Raw genomic sequence first — 20,391 nt, 5'->3', positions numbered from 1 at the left:
TGAGAATGGCTGTATAAAGTGGACCTCTGGCCATTTTTAACATACAGTAGGTCTCTGTGCTGACAGTACTCGGTGATCTCAAACAACGGGGCCCTACATGTATGTAACGGCCATTCTCCTTTAAACATTTTGAACTACAGAATAGACAGAAATGTGTTTGACACTGTGTACACATAGCCAATACATACAGTATAAGAATGTATATTTGATGACATAAGACTAGTATAAGATGAATGTATGACATTTCTATGTAGACTTTACACTCACATGGATTGTAAAAAGACAGACATTTCTATTTTTAGAGATCACCGATTTTTGTCTGTAATCTGTTTTGAGAGTTGAAAGGCATAGTATACGTAAAGCTCAGAAATATCTTTAGTTTAATTTATTTTTCTTTTGCTTATGCTTGGTTAGTGGTTTATGGTTAATGGTTAGTGCTCAATGGGTTGTAGTAACACTTGGTGTGTGGGCATTAACTAACTGGTGTGGCACGATCCAGTCCAGCCTTTTTAAAGAACCGCTGTATAACAAAACTGAGCTAAGACAGCAATGGACATATTTCCACCTTCTGCAAATGGATGATAATAGGTTATAATGAATGTATCGACTGGAGATTCTGTCAACTTAATTTGAGTTCTTAAGTATCTTGTTACAAAATCTAATGTGTATGAGCTGCAGAGAATACAATAAAAATGAAAAGGCTAAACCTACACAACATTTCTCTAGTGAATTATTCCAGAGCAGATCATCTTCTCAAATAGGTGGAATGTTATTTTCCGTTCTATTGAATTATTGCATTACTATACAACTGTTACTACACTGTAGTTATATAGTGTTATAGTTACTTGCATTGTTATACTTTTAGAATATGGTGGTACTCATTGTCTTTTTTCATTTTCTACACTTCTCCTTGTTTTAAAGTGAATGACAGGATCCCATAGGGAAGGCTATTGAGACAGATGAGGAGGCTCACTGGGCATTACAGGCTGTGACATAACCGCTGCTGGACTGTCTGCTGCGCAGAAGAGGAAACACCTCTTTGCCAGGCCGAGCAGAAATAAATTGATTAAGTGTGACGCTTGCTGCTCCGTCACATCGCCGGGGTCACAGGCTCCATGCCTGCCCTGGAGGACTGGCCTATACTGTTCTAACAAATGAAACCTTGACCCAAATATAGCACTCCTCAGAAGCATCTTTTCTAGGAAGGAGGATTGCAGTAAGAGAGGGGGATTGGTGAGAGGAAAGAGAGAGAGAGAGAGAGAGAGAGAGAGAGAGAGAGACTGTCAGGTGGGTCAGTATAATCTGGGGCTCAGTAATCCATTCCTCACATTTTTTGCTCTCCTTTCTTCTTCACCTCGCTGGCAGCGTACCTCCCCCACCACCAGGAAATCAGTTACATATTTCAGAAAGAGATGAATCCCATTACCATCAAATGCTGAAGCTAAACCCGTATATTATTGTTCTGCCTAAGACGGAGCATGTGGAGGCCAAGATCCAGCTCTGCTGAAGCCCCTGCCATTCCTACATTCTTACCTCACAGCTCATTGGCAAAGTGCTTGTGGGATTCATTCACCCAGTTCAACAGAACTTTCACCGCTGCTAGGGCTTTCCTTTTGACCTTCAGTTACACACTGATTTCTAATGACTTTCTCCTCTTCTCCCACCCCGCTGAAGTTTCTGTCCAGCTTCATTCAGTGGAGATGGATGGTGTGTGAATGTGTATGTGTCTGTGTGTGTGTGTGTGTGTGTAGTATGTGTGTAGTGTGTGCACACGGGGGGTAGAGGGATTAGAGAGTATTAGGGTATTTGTGAGTTTAAAATAGTCCTATCAAGTGTAACTCACTCGATGTAGTGGACGCAGCCGGACTCTCTCTCTCTCCCTATCCCTCGATCTTGGTCACTCTCTCACACACATGCTCAGCTCAATATCTACATGATCATACTTAATGCAGAAAATCAAAATAAACATGCACAAATGAAATGGGATTGGTGTTATGTTGTTTTTCATTGTAATACTATATAGCATCATTTACACATGTAGAAGAGCAAATAGGTGATTGGAAGACTATGGGGTTGGCCTTGGTGAGTGTTTGAGTGTTTCCTTTGCACAACATTTTTAGTGTGCCAGTCCCATCCAACAGTGCTCACTTGAGCACACCCTCTCTCTAATCCTCTATTTGCAGCACCTGGGTCCATTTCTGGAGCCGTGACCAAGTTGTTCCCCGATAGGGTTGCAAAGGGGCGGAAAATTTCCGGTAAATTTCCGGAAACTTACCAGAAACTTTCCATGGGAAGTTAAGCTGGGGAATTTTGGAAATATTCCAAATTGGAAACTTTCAATACACCATGCCACTCAACACCATGCCACTCAACAACAATACACCATGCCACTCAACACCATGCCACTCAACAACAAAATCCAATTGGTTGGAACATTGACTGACTATCAGTTTGTTCAGTTAGAATCCCAGAAAATGGTAAAACAAAAAGAAATACAATGACACAACATCCCACCCCAACCAAACCTTATGGATTATGTAAGTTATATATAAATTGTCAAGCTTAATTAGACAGATTAATCGTCCCATTACAGTTTATGCAAAATGACGTACACCCATTTAAATGAGGACAAAAGTGACGACAAGCCCATAACTGGGCAACTCTGTTTGCAAACTTCCCCCAGTTTCACACCAATTTGTGGGAACACATGAGATGATATTTTCACTGGGAATTTATTTTCCCCATGCACATGAATGCACCATAGATATCCTTTATGTCTAGTAGCCTATGCTGATTGCTGTGTGCATGGGATTGACGTATGTGCAGGGTAGAAGTTTGACTGAAATTGCATTAAATCAGGTTGTTTTAACTAATGTTATGCTGCAAGATGGGGTTTTGTCCACTACATTTAAGTTCCCTGTTATAGACTAACTTGCCATATTAAAAGTTCCCAGTTTATTCCCATTAATTCCCGTTTATTCCCGTTAATTCCCATGGAAAGTTTCCAACTTTGAAAATTCCCGGAATTTTGCAACCCTATTCCCCGACCAGCGTTCTTATGTCACTTTTCTCGGACCAGTGTTCTTATGTCACTTTTCTCGGACCAGTGTTCTTATGTCACAAGCGTCACCACCTTGCCTTAAAATAGGCTCTAGTGATTTACTGGGCTGCTATCGCGTGCGGTGCGCCCTCTAGTGGAACGTTACCCTGCTTGCCAGACAAGAGTACTTACAGTTGGTTGTACTTGTAGGACAGAGAATGATCCCTCATAAGTAGCCTTGGCCCACTCTACTGTGTCCTGTCCCCTTATAATGTCACCCTGCAGGGAAGGCACTTGTGTTCAAGGGCTCCAAGAGACAAAGTGCCAGTGCTATTTGCAATATGTTGGCAGCAGCTTCTTGGCTGCCTTTGTTTATTTGGTCTGGGCATAGTTAAACACTTAAATAAATAGTTGATGCTTAAACCATCCTCTGAAAATGAACATTTGAAAAAATGACAACATTACTAGGCTTAGAAGCAAACTACGTTGTACCGTTGCATAAATTGCAAAAATATAACACATCCTAGCACCAGCCAGACTACACCCTCTTGACATTTACAGTATAATGTCAAATGTCTCATTCAGGGCAACATTTATAAGGTACTTTTGATACATTGCATAAATTGCAAACATATAAAACATCAAAGCATCAGCCAGACTACACCCTCTTGACATTTATATGTCAATTGTCTCATTCAGGTCAACATTTATAAGGTAGTTTTGAAACAGTAACAGTGCACTTTGAACTTTACACTAACCAGAAACTTTATCTTTCTGGTATGGTGTTGTATTTGAAGGTATCTGAAGGCGTGTCTTGGGTTATCTTGACAAACATAATGTGTAACCTATAGCCATTCACTGACCTTTGACCATAAAGCATCATCATCAGTAATTGACCTGCTGTAATGAGGTCCAGTTTATGGCTGTGGGATCTCCTCACCTGGTAAATGATTAACAGGTGTCAATTATTTTTCTCCTTGGGCGGGCAATATACTGTATAGTCTTTTAGTGGTGGACAGTGAAACGCTTTAATTGGATTCATGTTTTTACAGAATGGTAGCCAGAAGGAAGCAGCTCTACTCTAATTACAAGATTATGATAATGTTCGCAACATCTAAAATAAGCCTTGTCGACTAGATGAAAACATGAAACATTTACACTAGACAACAATTACTTAACAGTGCATTAGGAATGATCTGTCTCAATAGTTTCTATTGTCTGTTTTTATTTAATTTTTAAGTATAAAGATGGAGCCCAGATCTATGGCCTAGGGTTACCCAACCATAACCCCAACCCTATCCCCAGTCAGTAAGGCTTTTTTCTTTCAACTTTGAGTACCAATGAGTGAGTCCACAATGCTCTCAGAGATTCTCAAAAATTGGTTCTTAATTGAATTATTCATAAAATAGTAATTTGCCATGTCATGGCATGGGAGGGAACAGGTGAGGGAGACTAAATGTCCCTGGTTACCCCCACGCTATGACAGAATAAAACTCCTGATTCGGCAAACACAGTCCTTTTGACCTTTGACCTTCCTCGCCACTCATGGCAAGTCCAGCATGCTGTGTTCCTCCAGCGCCCTCTGGGTGCGGTTGTACATCACGTCGATGGCGTAAACCACTTTTTTGAGGATCACAGTAGCCTCCTCCTGGTTCTGGACGCATATAAGCCGGTAAAAAAATGTCCTTTCCGGCAGGGCGATGAACGCTATGTCGGCCATCTGGCGCACCCACCAGCCGTGGTGCCGGGCCAGGGTTTGCTGGTAGGCCTCGCGGCAGAGGTCGGACGGGCTGCGCAGGCGGCCCGACGCCGGCTCGGGGCCCTGGCCCAGCTTCCGCAGGAACAGCTGCAGCCACAGGAGGGCGCGGTGGAGCCGCAGCAGCGTGCGGCAGCCCGAGTCCGTCTGCTCCTGGAAGTCCACCAAGCCGCGGCTCAGCTCCGCCGAGATCATGGACTGGACAGAGTCGTATGCCCCGAGAGTGTCAGGGTCCATGGAGGACACCACCATGTGGGCCTGTGTGTCTGGGTTTACCCCCTCTGCCCTCAGACCACTTTGCCCATTAGTTCTCATTCTCTCTGCTTCCTGCTTTGCCAACTCACGGATGATGGAGGTTTTTGTCTCAATTTCATTGGAAATTGCTCCAACCAAAGGGCCCATAGCTACCAAGAACCTAAAGGGAAGAAAGATGGCAGGGATATTACTCTCTCAGACATTTTAGGATTGGATTGGTTGATTTCGCTATTCTGCATGCAAACCCATACTGCATCCAGCTAAACTATATCAAAGTGGTTTACATGTAGCTCAGTTTACACATACTTAATAATAATAATAATAATAATAATAATAATAATAATAATAATAGTAGTATAGCAAGTCTCAGAAATGTGATTTGGTAACTTACCTAACCAAAGTTCAAAGTCTGTCTAAAATATGCATCTTAACTGGTAAAAAATACAGGTAAATGCTGCTGGATATATATCAATATTATTGTTACTTTCGTCAAAACATAAAAAGGTTTAATGTTTCATTTAATGTTCTGGGAACAAAAAAATGATCGGGGTTAGAGGGTGACATCGTGGAAAGTTACTGTAGACCATCTCGATTGCGTCATCCCTCCCCTGCTTTATCCACTGTACTCACTTGATGAGTTCCTCCCAGCTGGAGAGATAGGGCTCCAGGAGCACGTCATCCGTGCCCACGGGTGCTGCCCGCAGGTGAGCATACAGCAGGGAGATTTGGAACGTCTGGCCGGGGCACAGCTCCAGTGTATCAGACTCTATGCTCCCATTCCTGTGGAACACCACCTGTGTATGATAGGAAAGAGGAATTACATAGAGAATGAAACAGTCATTTCCCGCAATGTGTATAAACAGCAGGATAGTGTTTTATGCCAATTAAAAAACAAAACCATTGCAAAACTGCAGTGCCCAACAGCCAAATCAATCAGAATCAGATTGTGCTTTAATCAGAAAAAAGAATGAAGAAATGAAATGCATTCTCATGTATAGCCCGCCCCTGTGTATTAACCTCATAGCTGAAGAAAGTTTGCTAAATCAATGTAAACCTTGGTTAGTCGGAAAATGATGGTATTCAACAAAGAGCCCTATCCGAGGATGAGCCGAGAGGGGCGTTCTTGGCTAAACGACGGTTCATGCACATTCATGTTCATGCAGATTAAAACAGCTGGTGGAGACAGAGCAGGTGTATTATATCATGTGCTTGTTCAGGCCTCACCTTATCGTTTTGATTGTAGGACTTCATGCAGGACTCCCAGGGGCTCTCCAAGTTTCCATCTGTGGGAGATAACAAGAGATAGGTGATCAGAACATGATAGGATAGAACGTAAAAGGCTAATAGAGACATGAAGTGCGTGAGGAAGGAACACAATATATTAATTTTGTTATCTACAGGTATGTATTCATTATTTATTTATGATATATAGAATATTTACATCAATTTATTTGAACTGTATTGACAAGTACAAAATAGCCATGACGTATTTTGGTTTCAATTCAAAGTGAATGTTCTGTATACAAGTTGAAGATATCTTGTGGCGTCTGTAACATCTCATGAACAGATGTTTTTGACAGTTTTTGTGTGATTGTATAAACAATACAGACAACAATTACAACATTATTATATACAATAACAGCCATTTCTATTGAACTCAAGGTTACATTAAAACTCAACATTACTGTTACTAAACTGTTACTACTGTTACTACTGTTACATAAAACTTACAGATAACCAACATTGGAATATATAATAGCCTTAACATTTTCTTTCAGAAAAACTGAATATAACATTCACTATTATTTCTACATGTCAACTGTCCTTTTCAGACTTCAGTCGTTTACCTGACATTCCATTCACATATAGTATGTGTGAATACTTTCCATGTCTGAATTAATCAGATTATACTATGTAAGTAACCCTAGGAATTTAGCACTGTGTACACTGTAGCATATTTTGTAGCACTAGGAATTTGACATCTCTCCTGTGTATATGTGAAATGTATATGTGGGTATGCACAATCACTATAGCAGATCAGTGTAAATCAGATTGAATCAGAATGAGATTCCCTGGATTTGTAAATGGAGCTGTTCCGAGGAGTCTCGTGCGAACATGTGGTGAGTGTGCTGTACTCACGCAGCCAGAGGGAGCCGAGGAGGAGGAGGATGAACACGACGGCCACCGCTGCCCTGCCCTTCACTCCCATGCTGATCAACTTCATCTGCCTCTTCCTCATCCAGGGGGGCTCCTCTCTTCCACCAAAACAAGCCTTCAGTCTCTCCTTCCCGGCTCTATCGTCTCATGGTCTCTCGTTGTTTGTATGCCATTCTCTCTCTTTCACTCTCCTACCCTAAAAGCTTCCCCTCTCTCTCCCTCTCTTTCTTTCTAGCTGCTCATGGTCTTCCTGCTTCTGCTTTCTTTATGAGCACCACTTCTAGATAGCAGCCGCGGTTGTGCCACTTCTCTTAGTATTACTAAGAAGCCATTTCACGGAAACTCCAGGTCTCTATACTAACTTCCTGTTCCCCTCTTGCAGTAGCCTACAGTACAGCTGTCCCCTGCCCTGTTCGCCCGTCTTTCTCTTATGTGCGACTCCCTGCTCCTTGTCTCTGGGCTGCTTTCGCTCTGCTGATATGCCCATTCTCTGTATGTCTATGGCTTTGTTGTTCAATCAGTGAGTCCAGAGGTTAACTCTAGCATAGCCACTGTGGAGTGATAAGGCATTCACAGTCATTCTGCACTGTGGTAACCTCACTCTAAGTGCATTACACACACTAGGACCATTATGTTCATCTGCGGGTATGGGGTCTCAATGCGTTAGCCCGAGGAGCTTTTATGGGAAATAATTTATTAAGCGCCATAAACAAGTATTGATTTGGAAAGCCAGGGGATGTTTTGCCAGTGAGGAAGGAGAGCTAATCTGACACGGAGTGAGTTAACTCTGACAAAAGGTCAAACAGTCCTCTTGCCATGTAAACATGTTGAGGGTCTTGATGTCAATGGCAGTAAATAATTAATTTGTTTCTGATATGTGAGCCTATCAAAGATAACTGTACCTATCTCATGATGTTGTGTATTCCAAAAACACTTTGGAATTCTGACCAAAGTATTTTTGGACTCTAAGGTAGGGTTTTGGACCTGGGGTCTTGCCATCTGAGTTATTCCCCTATCGAGTAACCCCCTACACACACACACACACACACACACACACACAAACATACACACATACACACACACACACACACACAGAGTTGATCACCGTCATGGTCTCTTCTTGAAAGCCTTATCTTTGGGTTAGACTCTGAACATAATACCATAATAATCTTATCTAGCAGCAGTATCTCTTGCTCATTTACATGTTTAATCATCTGTCCACATCTCTAATCAATACGCACGCACGCACGCACGCATCTGCACCTCAAGAAGATGGAGAAGAAGAGTAGGACTAAAAAAAGAATTATCGCAGATGAAAGGAAAACATGAACAATCCAGAAAAAATAAATAAAACTATCCAAAAAGACAAATAAATAGATAGATAGATAGATACTTTATTGATCCCCAAGGGGAAATTCAGGATTCAAATAAAATAATCTAGAAGAATAAATAGCCTTTCCCCGAAGATTTGATTAAGCTTACCCTTAATTTACAGTTTTTCTCAGTCGCTTTGGTACATTTCTCAGATCAGAATTGAAATTCTCAAAACTACCTGTTCAATCTTCACATCATTGTGTCACTTGTGCACATCAGAAAAGCAGTTTCTCATTTCTTTGAACAAGTTGCAAATGCTTTGGTACATCCATGCAAATGATTATGTACAATTCTCTGGTCTTTTGCATCAATTGCTTATGTCATGTTGATCAAAATGTATTATAATGGGTCTCTGTTGAATGGTCTCACAACATTTAGGCTTTAGTTCATTAGAATTTGTGGCCCAACAGACAGGAACATCAGGAGGTGTAGGAAGACTGCACTGTAATTCCTACAGTTGCATGTACAGTTTTCTCTAAGGAGATTGTCCTATGTTCACATTTCTACTTTTGTTTTCTGTTTTTTTTCTTTGTGTTATACAGTGCTGTCTTTTCATTTCTGTATCGTAATGACATGGTCTGTCAACAAATACAGTACAAACAGTAAAAGTGTAAATGTGAATCTTGTCCAGTCATCAAACTCCCACATACACTAAGTTGTAACCTACAATTTACAATAACTGTCATCAAAACTTTAGCTATAGTTTACATCAGAACATCCCTCCAGAGTACACTGTTATATTGACAACATGACTAAGTAATTTGACTGTCTTATCCATACACAATGACCAGACATGGGGGACTCGAGTCACATGACTTGACTCGAGTCAGACTCGAGTCACATTTTTTAGGACTTGAGACTTGCTTGATCAACATGTATAAAAGACTTGACTTGACTTTGACTTGCTATTCATGATTTGAGACTTGACTTAGTAGTCCATGGGCCAGAGCAGAAGTTGGTATCACCAAAGGTGGCAAAATCTAGCAACGATTTTCGTAATCCTCTATGTCTGAGAGCAAGGCCGTAGCCATGATGTCAACATTGGGGGGGACCAAATCTGTGGTGCAGTGTGAATTTCAATAACAGAATTTCAATTCACATTTCCTGCCATGCAAAAATATTATTAAAATCACAAACAAGTCATTAGTTAAGTCAGTCAATTAGGATATACCAAACTTTTGAGGGACATAGGCACGGATGGATTATGAACCTCTGGGCATAGATGCAAAAAAAAGTTAAGATAGGGGCACCCGGGGGCATACTTCCCCGGAAGACTTAAAAGAAATGACCCTTTATAATTATGATGACTTGTGAGTTTTGTGGAAATAGAAGAGAGGGGCAGAGAAGCAACTTCACACAGTCTTAGGCTTCAGGGCCCCCTGAGCTCTTGGGCCCAGTAGGTCCATTCAATAATCCATCCCTGGATATAGACCTGTGGTATGACTCCATTTGTCCAAAATGTATATTTTAAAAGAAAATACAAACTAGAGTATCTTTGATAACCTCTATATTACACTGAATGCTTACTCATAGGTTTGGACCTATAGCCCAATCATATTTTGTATTTTGATTTTATTATTCTGGCAGCTAATCACACAATTTTAAGGTAGTTTGAAAGGGATGGGATTCAAGATAGGCTAGCCTACTAAGTCAGGTCCCTCTTCTGTCTGACTCACCTCAAGTTACCCGATGCATTGTAGGCTGGTTTCTGACAGAAATTACGTTTTGTGTTAACATGTAGAAACACAGACTTTATTTGGTGAATGGAGGTGGAAATGTCTTTCTTTGGTTATTGTCCGCGATTCACATTAACTGTAGGCTATCACCGCCATTGTAAAAGTTTTTTTCAACTTTTGTGCTGTCGCCACATTTGAGTGCTACGTTTGGACGTTGGATGCGCAATTGAGCGCGCATCTAAATGTAACATGCAAGATGCAACAACCATTTCTAAGAGGCTTATAAACCGGTTCATTTCTGACATTACTACTAGCATATGAATGCATTATTTATGTTGTAAGACATGTGAAAGAAATGAATGACACAGGCACGCACAAATTCAAATAAAAGGACACTTTCGCTTTTTCACTTTCGCTATCATTGCGAGAAAATAGGCTACAATATGGAATTGCTTCAAAGTTCCCTTTGAGTCTGATCAGCTTCAAAAATGAATGGGGTTTCCTTAGACAGTGCTACACCTTTCCAACAAGTTTTGTGAGAATTGTACCGGTATCTTTTGCGATATTGTTGACAGCCCGCACCGCAGCAGGGTGCAGGAAGCTTTTGATAGCGCACGCCTCAAACGATAAACGCAAAACCTCCAGGACAAACCACTCACAGTGTAGGCTACTCTCTCTGAAACCATCAACAGGTCACTAATTTGTGCGTTATTTACGTTTGATTGCATTTTAGATGGCGGGACTTGTTGGTTTCCTGTAATAGCCTATAGTGTTTTTTTCTATGTCCGAATATTGGGGGCATTTTGGTCACGTCTGAATATTGGGGACACGTCCCCACCAACATCTATGGTGACTACGGCCTTGTCTGAGAGATATGTTTTGGTATGATAACCTTTTCTAAGTGGTAGCTTAGTTGTATTTTTACTAGCTTTTATACCCATACCCAGTACAATTCACAATACATGCCTATGTATAGGTTTAGGTGTATGCAAGTGTGTGGGATGATGCAATATGTCTTAATCTATGTTATATCATATGTAGATGGCATAGGCTTTTAGAAAATATACAGTTTAGATGGATAATTTAGCTTTCCATGAATTACATAGGCTAAAATGTATCCATCATACACTTTTTCACCTATATAATATAGGATTAGATAGAGGCAAAAGACTAAAAGTGGGTGGGTCATATCCAAACTCTTGCTATATCACATCTAGAGTATAGGCTTTTAGAAAATATATGGGTTAGATAGCTGAATACACTTTACACAGCTATTTTAGACCCATAACTAATAGCTGTCCCTTGAAAATCAATGCATTTCAATGTAATGCAAAATACATTACAGAACTAAGGTATAGTGGTATGGAGGAAGAATATATAGACTTCTCAGAAAAATATATTTTAGGGTAATTAATCTGTTTTCCTTAATGATACCAAAACTATAATGATCGGACATGCCATGATATTTCAATTCTAAAGAGAATGTGTGAAGTCTGTGTGCGTTATTCGCTGGCGCTACCCGAACTAGCTATGTACTCCGGTAAGAGAGTCGCTGCAACCTTTGAAATTTGGTCTCTGCATTTATCCCAATCCGTGAATTAGTGAAACACACAGCACACAGTGAACACACAGTGAGGTGAAGCACACACTAGGTCTGAATGTTATATTTGTAACAACAGGTTACTAGCATTACAACAGACATGAGCATGCTATACTGCAACTGTAGGCTACTAAAGTAAAATACCGTCATGTTGACTACACAAAACAAGATACAATCTAACACCAGTATGGAAAATAGTTGTACACTTACGCTCAATAACGCACACGGCAACACAACAGAATGTTTATCTGATTAACGTGCAACATTAAGAGCAGCTGTACTGGAAAATGTTTGGCAACTTAACTACAAAGGAAAAAAAGGAGTATTTATCGCGCATGTGCACAATACGCGAGTCCAAGAAGTGACGTAGGCTCATCTGTCCAGCAGGGAGTTTTCCACAGCCGCCCCCGGATTCGTAGGACGAATGCGCAGTAACAGAAAGATCGCTGCTGGGCTAGGGAGCGCTGGTATCTCCGTCATCAGGCATCCTTGGGAGCTCTATCAGTTTGGCGACAGGACGTGTGTAGAGTTTGCCCTTGATGTCAATCTCTGCAGTGCGGACCTTGCCATCGTCGCTGTGGATGATCCTGGTGATGCGTCCAACTGGCCATAGAGCTCTCGGGAGCTGTGGGTCGACTACCATGACGACCGCATCTACGGCTAGGTCTGACGTCGAGTTCCGCCACTTCTGGCGTGGTTGGAGACCAGGAAGGTACTTGCGGGTGAACTGACCCCAGAAATGGTCAGCAAGTACCTGACTGTGTCTCCAGCGGCGGCGTCCTAGCAGGTCACTGGAACCGTACACAGCTTGAGGCAGCGAAGCATCCCGCCGCCCCATGAGCAGAAGGTTGGGGGTCACAGGATCAGGATCAGCAAGATCCGATGATGCATAGCCTAGCGGCTTGGAATTGAGAATTCCCTCAATTTCGATGAGGACAGTCAGCAGGACCTCCTCAGGGATGGCCTGGTCCTTCAGGATGGTTTGGAGAGATGCCTTTACAGATTTAATTTCCCTCTCCCACGTTCCACCGAAGTGTGGAGCCAGAGGTGGGTTAAATCTGAAAGTGATGCACTGTGTTGCTAGCTGTTCCCGGAGCGATGGTTCGAGTGCCTCAAATGCCTCCTGAAGCTCCTTGTCTCCACCACGGAAGTTAGTGCCTCTATCGCATAAGATCTCGAAGGGTTTCCCTCTTCGAGCGATGAAGCGGCAGAGAGACAAGAGAAATGAATCTGTATCCATACTAGGCAGTAGGTCAAGATGAACACACCTAGTAGTGAGACACTTGAACACAATGCCCCATCGTTTCTCCTGTCGCCGTCCTATCTTGACCGTATATGGACCGAAACAGTCCACACCAGTCGACCAGAATGGGGGCTTGTTTAGTCGGAGTCGAGCCGCTGGGAGGTCTGCCATTTTAGGGATCACTGGCTTACTGCGCCACTTGCGACACTGCACGCACTGCCACTGGTGTTTCTTGATGGCTTGGCGGCCTCTGAGGATCCAATAGGTCCTTCTGATCTCTGCGAAGACTCGCTCAGGGCCTGCATGGAGTAAGCGATCATCATAATCTTGCACCAACAGCTGTGTAATGGGGTGATCAGGCGCAAGAACAATAGGATGAACAGTGTCCTCAGGCAGATCCTCAGCTTTACGGAGACGACCCCCAACTCGGATAAGGCCCAGAGTCTGGTCATACTCTGGTGAGAGTGGACTGAGACGACTGGTAGGCCGGACAGGGTGAGAATGCTGCAGGGCGTTGATTTCCTCTGGGAAGCTTTCTCTCTGTGCTCGCCTGAGAAGGACTACCTCTGTATCTAGTCGGTCGGAAGCAGACATAGGAAGCGCTGCCGCCCCATGAAGGGACTGGTGAGTAGCCTGCAGTAGGTCAGACCAGTTGTTGTACTGTGCTGGGTCAGGAGCAGATGCATCGAAGACAGTGAGCTGACCGCAGAATGTATATTTCCTGAGCTCACCTGCATCTTCTGATTTTATGGTGTGGGTAGCTGGCCATTGAGCAGGGTGAGCATACAGGAAATCAGGTCCATTCTTCCAGCGGGTAGGTTGAGTCAGCTGGTGTAGTGACTTTCCCCGTGTGATGTCATCTGCCGGGTTTTGCTCAGAGGGAACATACCTCCAGCTATTAGTATCTGTTAGATCCTGTATTTCGCCTATTCGCGTCCCAACAAACACCTTATATTGAGACGAGTCAGACTGGATCCAGCTGAGTACAGTCGTAGAGTCTGACCACATAGTAGTCTGCCTTATAGGTATGGTGAGCTCAGTATGTAGCAGTTTGGCTAGTTGAGCTCCAGTCAGTGCAGCACTGAGCTCTAAGCGAGGCATGGAGAGCTGTCTCCGTGGAGCAACACGAGATCGGGACATAACGAATGACACGTGCACCTGTTCTTCATTCCCTTCAGCACGCAGGTAGGCTACAGATCCATACGCCTTCTCCGAGGCGTCACAGAAAACATGCAAGTCCACAGGAGAGTGCTCAGGATCAATGCTGACTGGCATGTAGCACCGAGGCATGTTAATGTGATGGAGATGAGATAGCTCGTTCTCCCATGCTTGCCATACAGAGAGGAGTTCACCTGTGATGGGCTCATCCCAGCCTTGCTCATTCCTCCAAAGAGCCTGGATCAGAACTTTAGCCCGCGTGGTGTAGGGGATAATGTATCCGAGTGGGTCATATTGAGATGCCAACACTCTGTATACATTTCTCAATGTGGGCTCAGTAGCTACGGCTTGGCGGTGCTTGTAACCGAGGGTGTCAGATGGGCAGTGCCACCGGAGACCTAGTGTCGACTCCTGGGGATCAGCTCTGTCTGCAGTCAGCCATAGCTCGCAACCCTCTGACCTTGCCTCTGGGGGGAGATGAGCGATGACCTCTGGTTGATTGCTTGCCCATTGTCTCATATCGAATCCACCAGCAGCGAGCAGGACTCTCATCTTGTCAATAAGCTGTTTTGCCTGTGATGGGGAACGAAGAGACTGCAGGCAGTTATCTACATAAAAGGCATTGATGACAGAATCCAGTACCTCTTGGTTGCCAGAGCTGTTGTCCTTGGCGTGCCGTTGCAGTGCGTATATAGCACAGCATGGACTGCAGGCAGTGCCAAAGGGTAAGACACGCCATTCGTAGATATCAGGGTTACGTTCTCTCTCCATATCCCGCCAGAGGAAGCGGAGCAGTGGTTGATCCTCAGGAAGGAGCCTGATCTGATGGAACATCCCACGGATGTCCCCACTTATGGCGACTGGATACTCTCTGAACCTGAGGAGCACACCCAGTAGTGGTGAACCGAGGTTAGGCCCAGGAAGCAGGATGTCGTTGAGGGCAAGTTGCTGATATTTGAATGAACAGTTAAATACCACCCTGGCTTTTCCATTGTGGTGAACAATGTGGTGAGGAATGTACCATGATTCGTTAGATTGGTTTGCCTCGTCACTACTGATCTTCACAACGTACCCAGCATTTACCAGCTTGTGTATTTCCTCATTGTAGACCCTGGCTAGATCTGGGCTGCTGGCCAAGCACCGCTCAGTAGCTCTTAAGAGGGGCATCACTGCAGCTGGAGGAGCATGTAACCTGGGTGCTGCTGCTTTGCGTAGTAGAGGTGTAGCGTAGCAGGGCAACTCCATCTACTGTGACCCAAATGGTTTGTTTCTCCAGTGTGTTGATGGCTACCTGGTCCTGCTTGGAACGCATAGCCTCCTTTTCAGATCTGTATGGCAGCGTATCAATTTGCCACAGCCTTTCAACGTGCTGATAAAGGTCTTGAGCAGGAGACAGGAATGCTGTGTGCAGGCAGGAGGCCTCTCTGGTGGGGTTCTGGAGGAAGTTGGTAGGTCCCTGTATAGCCCACCCTAACAGTGTGGATATGGCCACAGGGCCACCTGGAGGTCCCGTCCGCACAGGGCATACTGGAGTGATTAGATGGGGATGGTCGGAGCCAATGAGGAGCATGGGCTGTACTCTATTGAATCCATGTATTGGTACTCCACTCAGATGGTCATACCTCTTCTTTAGGGACTCCACTGGACATGACTGATCTGCAAGACTCAGCTCATCTGCAGTGAAAGCATGATGGATGTGGTATTTCACCCGTGTGTTGGCTTGAGGCGACACCTCAAATGATACAGAAGCACCTTTCAGCTTCACAACATCCTGTCTGATGGTCCTCAAGGGCAATACTTCATCCTCCTTGTAGAGACCAAGATGTTTAGCAGCAGCAGGAAGGATGATGGTTCGTTCAGAGCCGTCATCCAGTACGGGCGTGTGTATCCAGGGTCTTGCCTCCATTGTGGAGCTGAACAGGGACGACTTTCAGCAGGACACGACTGGAGTGGCTAGCCTGGCCCACATACACCATGCTGGAGGAGGTACTAACGGTGAGGATGCTCTGATTTGCTTTTAAGTGCAACCTCATGTAGGACAATGAGGTGTTGCTCATTACAGGTGGAGCATGGCTTCTTTAGGGTACACGTCTCTGGTTTGTGTCCACGGCCACATCTCCAGCATTTGCCCTTCTCCTTTACCCAGTTAGCCTTCTCAGATGTGTTAAGCTTAGCAAACTCAGCACAGGCACTGAGGTAATGTTCCTGGTTAGAACAGTAAGGGGCAGTATGGCTTAAAGCGCTCTCGCTTCTTTGAAGAGGACTGACCTGGCTTGGAATTGGCTATAGATGTGTCAGGGCTATGAGGGGACTCAGAAGTCTCTGGTCGGTTGGTGATGTAGACACTGGCAGACTTAGACTTCTGGGACCTTGTTGCCTTGTCCTTACGCTCTATCTGTGCAGGTTCCACCCTGGATGCATCAGTAGCTCTCCTCGCTATCTGTATGGCTTGTGCCTTTCTCTCCAACCACACAGCAAAGTCAGGAAGTGTATATGTACTATCAGTGCCACTGCAGATAATCCCTTGGGATATACAGTAATCAGCGAAGCGGTCTCTGTAGTTGGCAGGCAGCTTACTAAGCAGAGTGTCTACGTGGGATCCACATCTCAGCTCAGCTCTGGAGGGACCATCCATAGTGCCTAACAGGCCCACTAAGGTACTAACAGCAGATGAGAAATCCTCAAAGGCTTGAGCATCACCTGGCTTGATAGGAGGAGAGTTGAGAATGGCCTTCAGCTCTCCTTGAACAAGCTGGCGTGGCTGGCCATAACGCTGTTCCAGGGCTTGCATGGCGCTAGTGTATGGGGTTGGATCATTCACATACCTCTTCGCCACCTGATAGGCATTTGGCAGTTTGAGGAGGTCTAACAGCACCTGGTACTTATAATCCTCTGATAAATGCTTATGTGGGCCAAGCACACTGTCCAATCCTTTCTTCAGCATTATGAAGTCACTCTCCTTACCAGTACTGAATGGAGTCAGTTTAGGCTTCGGAATGCCATATGAAGAAGCGATGGCCATTTCCAGGATGCCTGGGACTGCAGGACCTGCCGGTGGCATGGCTGGTGCATAAAGCGCAGCTGGCTGCATTGACAGTGGTTGCCCTGGTGGAGGTTGTGCATATGGTGGATAATAGCTGGCTGGATAAGGAGGATAGGCAGAGGGAGGCTGGTAAGGCTGGTACTGTAGTGGTGGAGGAAAGGGATACTGCAGATGCTGAGGATGAGGATTAGGAGGCTGGAGATGAGGTCGAAGCATATCGGGCTGGGCAAGCGGAGCCTGATGTAGGGCAGACTGTGGCACAGACCGTGCATGCAGAGAAGTATCCTGAACAGGATGGAGTGAAGGCAGAGAGGTGCGGTGAGCAGGTGCATCATGATCCATAACTACCCGTGGCTTGGAAGTAATGGCTGGCAGGGTATAAGTGGATTGACCTTGTCCATGTTGTTCTCCAGTCTGGGCTGGCATGAGGTTAGGCTGCTGTGACGAGAGACCCAACAGGGGTTCTGACTGCTGGAGGGGCTCTCTGACACCTGATGTAGTGTTCCGCGGTGGACTGTGAACTGGGGTTGACCAGTGACTACCTACAGGGCTGCCTAGATCTAGCCGAGGCAAGCTGGAGTACTGTGGAGGATACTGCCTTAAGACTCTCTAACAAAATAGAGCTGTGATTGGATGAAGTCCACGGCGTCAGCCAATAGAAATCCCTATGGTTTGATACTAGACGTACAGGCTGAGCAAATTAATTTGCCGCCGCTAGGGTGCGTCTAGATTTCTAGGCTAGGTGAAATGTGCTTCCACAACTAAATTGGCAACACTATCGCGAGTGCAACTGTTGGACTAATACTCAGCAGAATCGTAATTCACAAATGTACTACAACACTGTATGAACATTCATCCATGAATAAAGGTATTACTATTACGACTGAATGTTATATTTGTTCAACAGGTTACTAGCATTACAACAGACATGAGCATGCTATACTGCAACTGTAGGCTACTAAAGTAAAATACCGTCATGTTGACTACACAAATCAAGATAAATCTAACACCAGTATGGAAAATAGTTGTACACTTACGTTTTCAATAACGCACACGGCAACACAACAGAACGTATATATGGTTAACGTGCAACATTAAGAGCAGCTGTACTCGTGTGTGGCAACGAACTACAAAAGAAAAAGAGTATATGCGCATGTGCACAATACGTGAGTCCAAGGAGTGACGTAGGCTCATCTGGCCAGCAGGGAGTTTTCCACAGAATGCATGTAGATCCTTTAGGCCTATTAGGTCTAAATTCTGCTTTTTCAATTTGTCTGGAACTAGATTTCTTTTCTGAACATTCTACAGTACAAATATAAACTGCCAACTTGTGCGGTGACCGCCCAATTGGGCTTCTTTTGACTTCGTCGGGCGGGGGAAAATAAGCTTTAGGTGGACAAATAAAATTTTGAGTTGATTGGTTCTCTATGACAAAATCGTTGTTGGGGCGGTTTTTTGCTGAAGAGGGCGGGTTTTTGAGCAGAAATCACTCAACCCAATCTGGCAACCCTGGTGTTGGTGTTTGCTGGGCCACAGGGCCAGTTTGTGGATGGAAGCTGTTTAGTTAGGCTACAGAACAACAATGGCTGTTGTAGTGTCAAAAACAGATTACAAGGTGAGTCCTGTATATTTTTATTTGTGTTATGATTCAGATGTGTGAGAATGAGTAAGGATATGACCAATGATAGGCTACTTGTGAAAGACTAGATAATAACCCAACCGGCCCAAGTAAGGTACTAACATCATTATCAAGCAATGATGTCTGCTGTAAACCGTACTGTAGACTTCCCCAATTTGTGTGTGAACAAAAGAAAGGACAAAAATTAGGGGCAGCCGTGGCCTACTAGTTAGCGCTTCGGACTTGTAACCGGAGGGTTCGAACCCCGACCAGTAGGCACGGCTGAAGTGCCCTTGAGCAAGGCACGTAACCCCTCACATCTCCCCGAGCGCCGCTGTTGTTGCAGGCAGCTCACTGCGCCGGGATTAGTGTGTGCTTCACTTCACTGTGTGCTGAGTGTGTTTCACTAATTCACAGATTGGGATAAATGCAGAGACCAAATTTCCCTCACAGGATCAAAACTTACTTATACTTACTTAAATAATATACAGAGATGTAGCCCATGTGTGAGCGAGCAGTTTCAGTTGGTAGGCTAGAATACTGATGAGAGTGGCAGAATACTGATGATGCACAGTCAAGCCACTGCACTCTCACTCTCTTTCTCTTCCTCACATACACACACACATACTTCACATACACAAACATGTTCTCTCCCTCACATACACAAACACTCTCTCTTTCACTCACACACACACACTTCATATATTCCCTCTGTCTCTCCCTCTCACACACACACACAGTCACACACACTGTTGCTGAGTAGGAAAAGGCCTCATTTTAGCACATCATTCCTGATATATCTCTGTTGCTTTCAAATTGTTGTACATCCCAGAATAGAGAAGCATGGCAGAAGGAAGTAGTGGTATTCCGGGGGAGTGTTTAATACATTGTTCAGATGATAAACCTTGTGGCACCTACTGTATGAACATAAAGTCATGGAACACACTACTGAGAGCAGCTGAAATAAGAGCCTATCACCATCCTTGATCTTGCTAAAGGTCTCCCTGAGGGTAGAATACCATCCATATTGTATCACAGAAAATGGCGTAGCATCTTTACTATGAAGAAACTGCTTGACAAGATCCTCAAAAAGTTCAATCATGTCAGTAATTCCATTCAAAAAGTGAAACTTGTATGTTGTATTCATTCATTACACACAGACTGAAACAAATGTTTAATTATTTTCATTTTAATGATTATAACTGACAACTAATGAAAATCCCAAATTCAGTATCTCAGAAAATTAGAATATTACATTACATTACATTACATACATAGACCAATACAAAAAAAGTTTTTTTTTAGAAATGTTGGCCAATTGAAAAATATGAACATGAAAAGTATGAGCATACAGCACTCAATATTTATTTGGGGCTCATTTTGCCTGAATTACAATGCGGCATGGCATGGAGTCGATCAGTCTGTGGCACTGCTCAGGTGTTATGAGAGCCCAGGTTGCTCTGATAGTGGC

The 20,391-nt window shown here is 44.0% G+C and overlaps 1 protein-coding gene across 2 annotated transcripts in view; it reads right to left on the bottom strand.

The window, feature by feature from the left end:
* Nucleotides 1-3,371: 3,371 nt before the first annotated feature.
* Nucleotides 3,372-20,391, bottom strand: part of gltpd2b (glycolipid transfer protein domain containing 2b) — a 34,750-nt gene continuing 17,730 nt past the window's right edge. For both annotated transcript variants that reach the window (XM_048269505.1, XM_048269497.1), the window contains exons 3-6: nt 7,191-8,235; nt 6,276-6,334; nt 5,682-5,845; nt 3,372-5,211 (exon numbers count right to left, since the gene is read on the bottom strand). In XM_048269505.1, the coding sequence (XP_048125462.1) occupies nt 4,584-5,211; nt 5,682-5,845; nt 6,276-6,334; nt 7,191-7,290 (951 nt within the window). In that variant the 5' untranslated portion in view covers nt 7,291-8,235 and the 3' untranslated portion in view covers nt 3,372-4,583. The remainder of the gene's footprint in view (nt 5,212-5,681; nt 5,846-6,275; nt 6,335-7,190; nt 8,236-20,391) is intronic.

Source organism: Alosa alosa, chromosome 2, assembly GCF_017589495.1.
Source record: "Alosa alosa isolate M-15738 ecotype Scorff River chromosome 2, AALO_Geno_1.1, whole genome shotgun sequence".
Classification (NCBI taxonomy): Eukaryota; Metazoa; Chordata; class Actinopteri; order Clupeiformes; family Clupeidae; genus Alosa; species Alosa alosa.
Note: the sequence above shows the minus strand (reverse complement) of the source record. Positions and strands in the feature narration are given on the sequence as shown.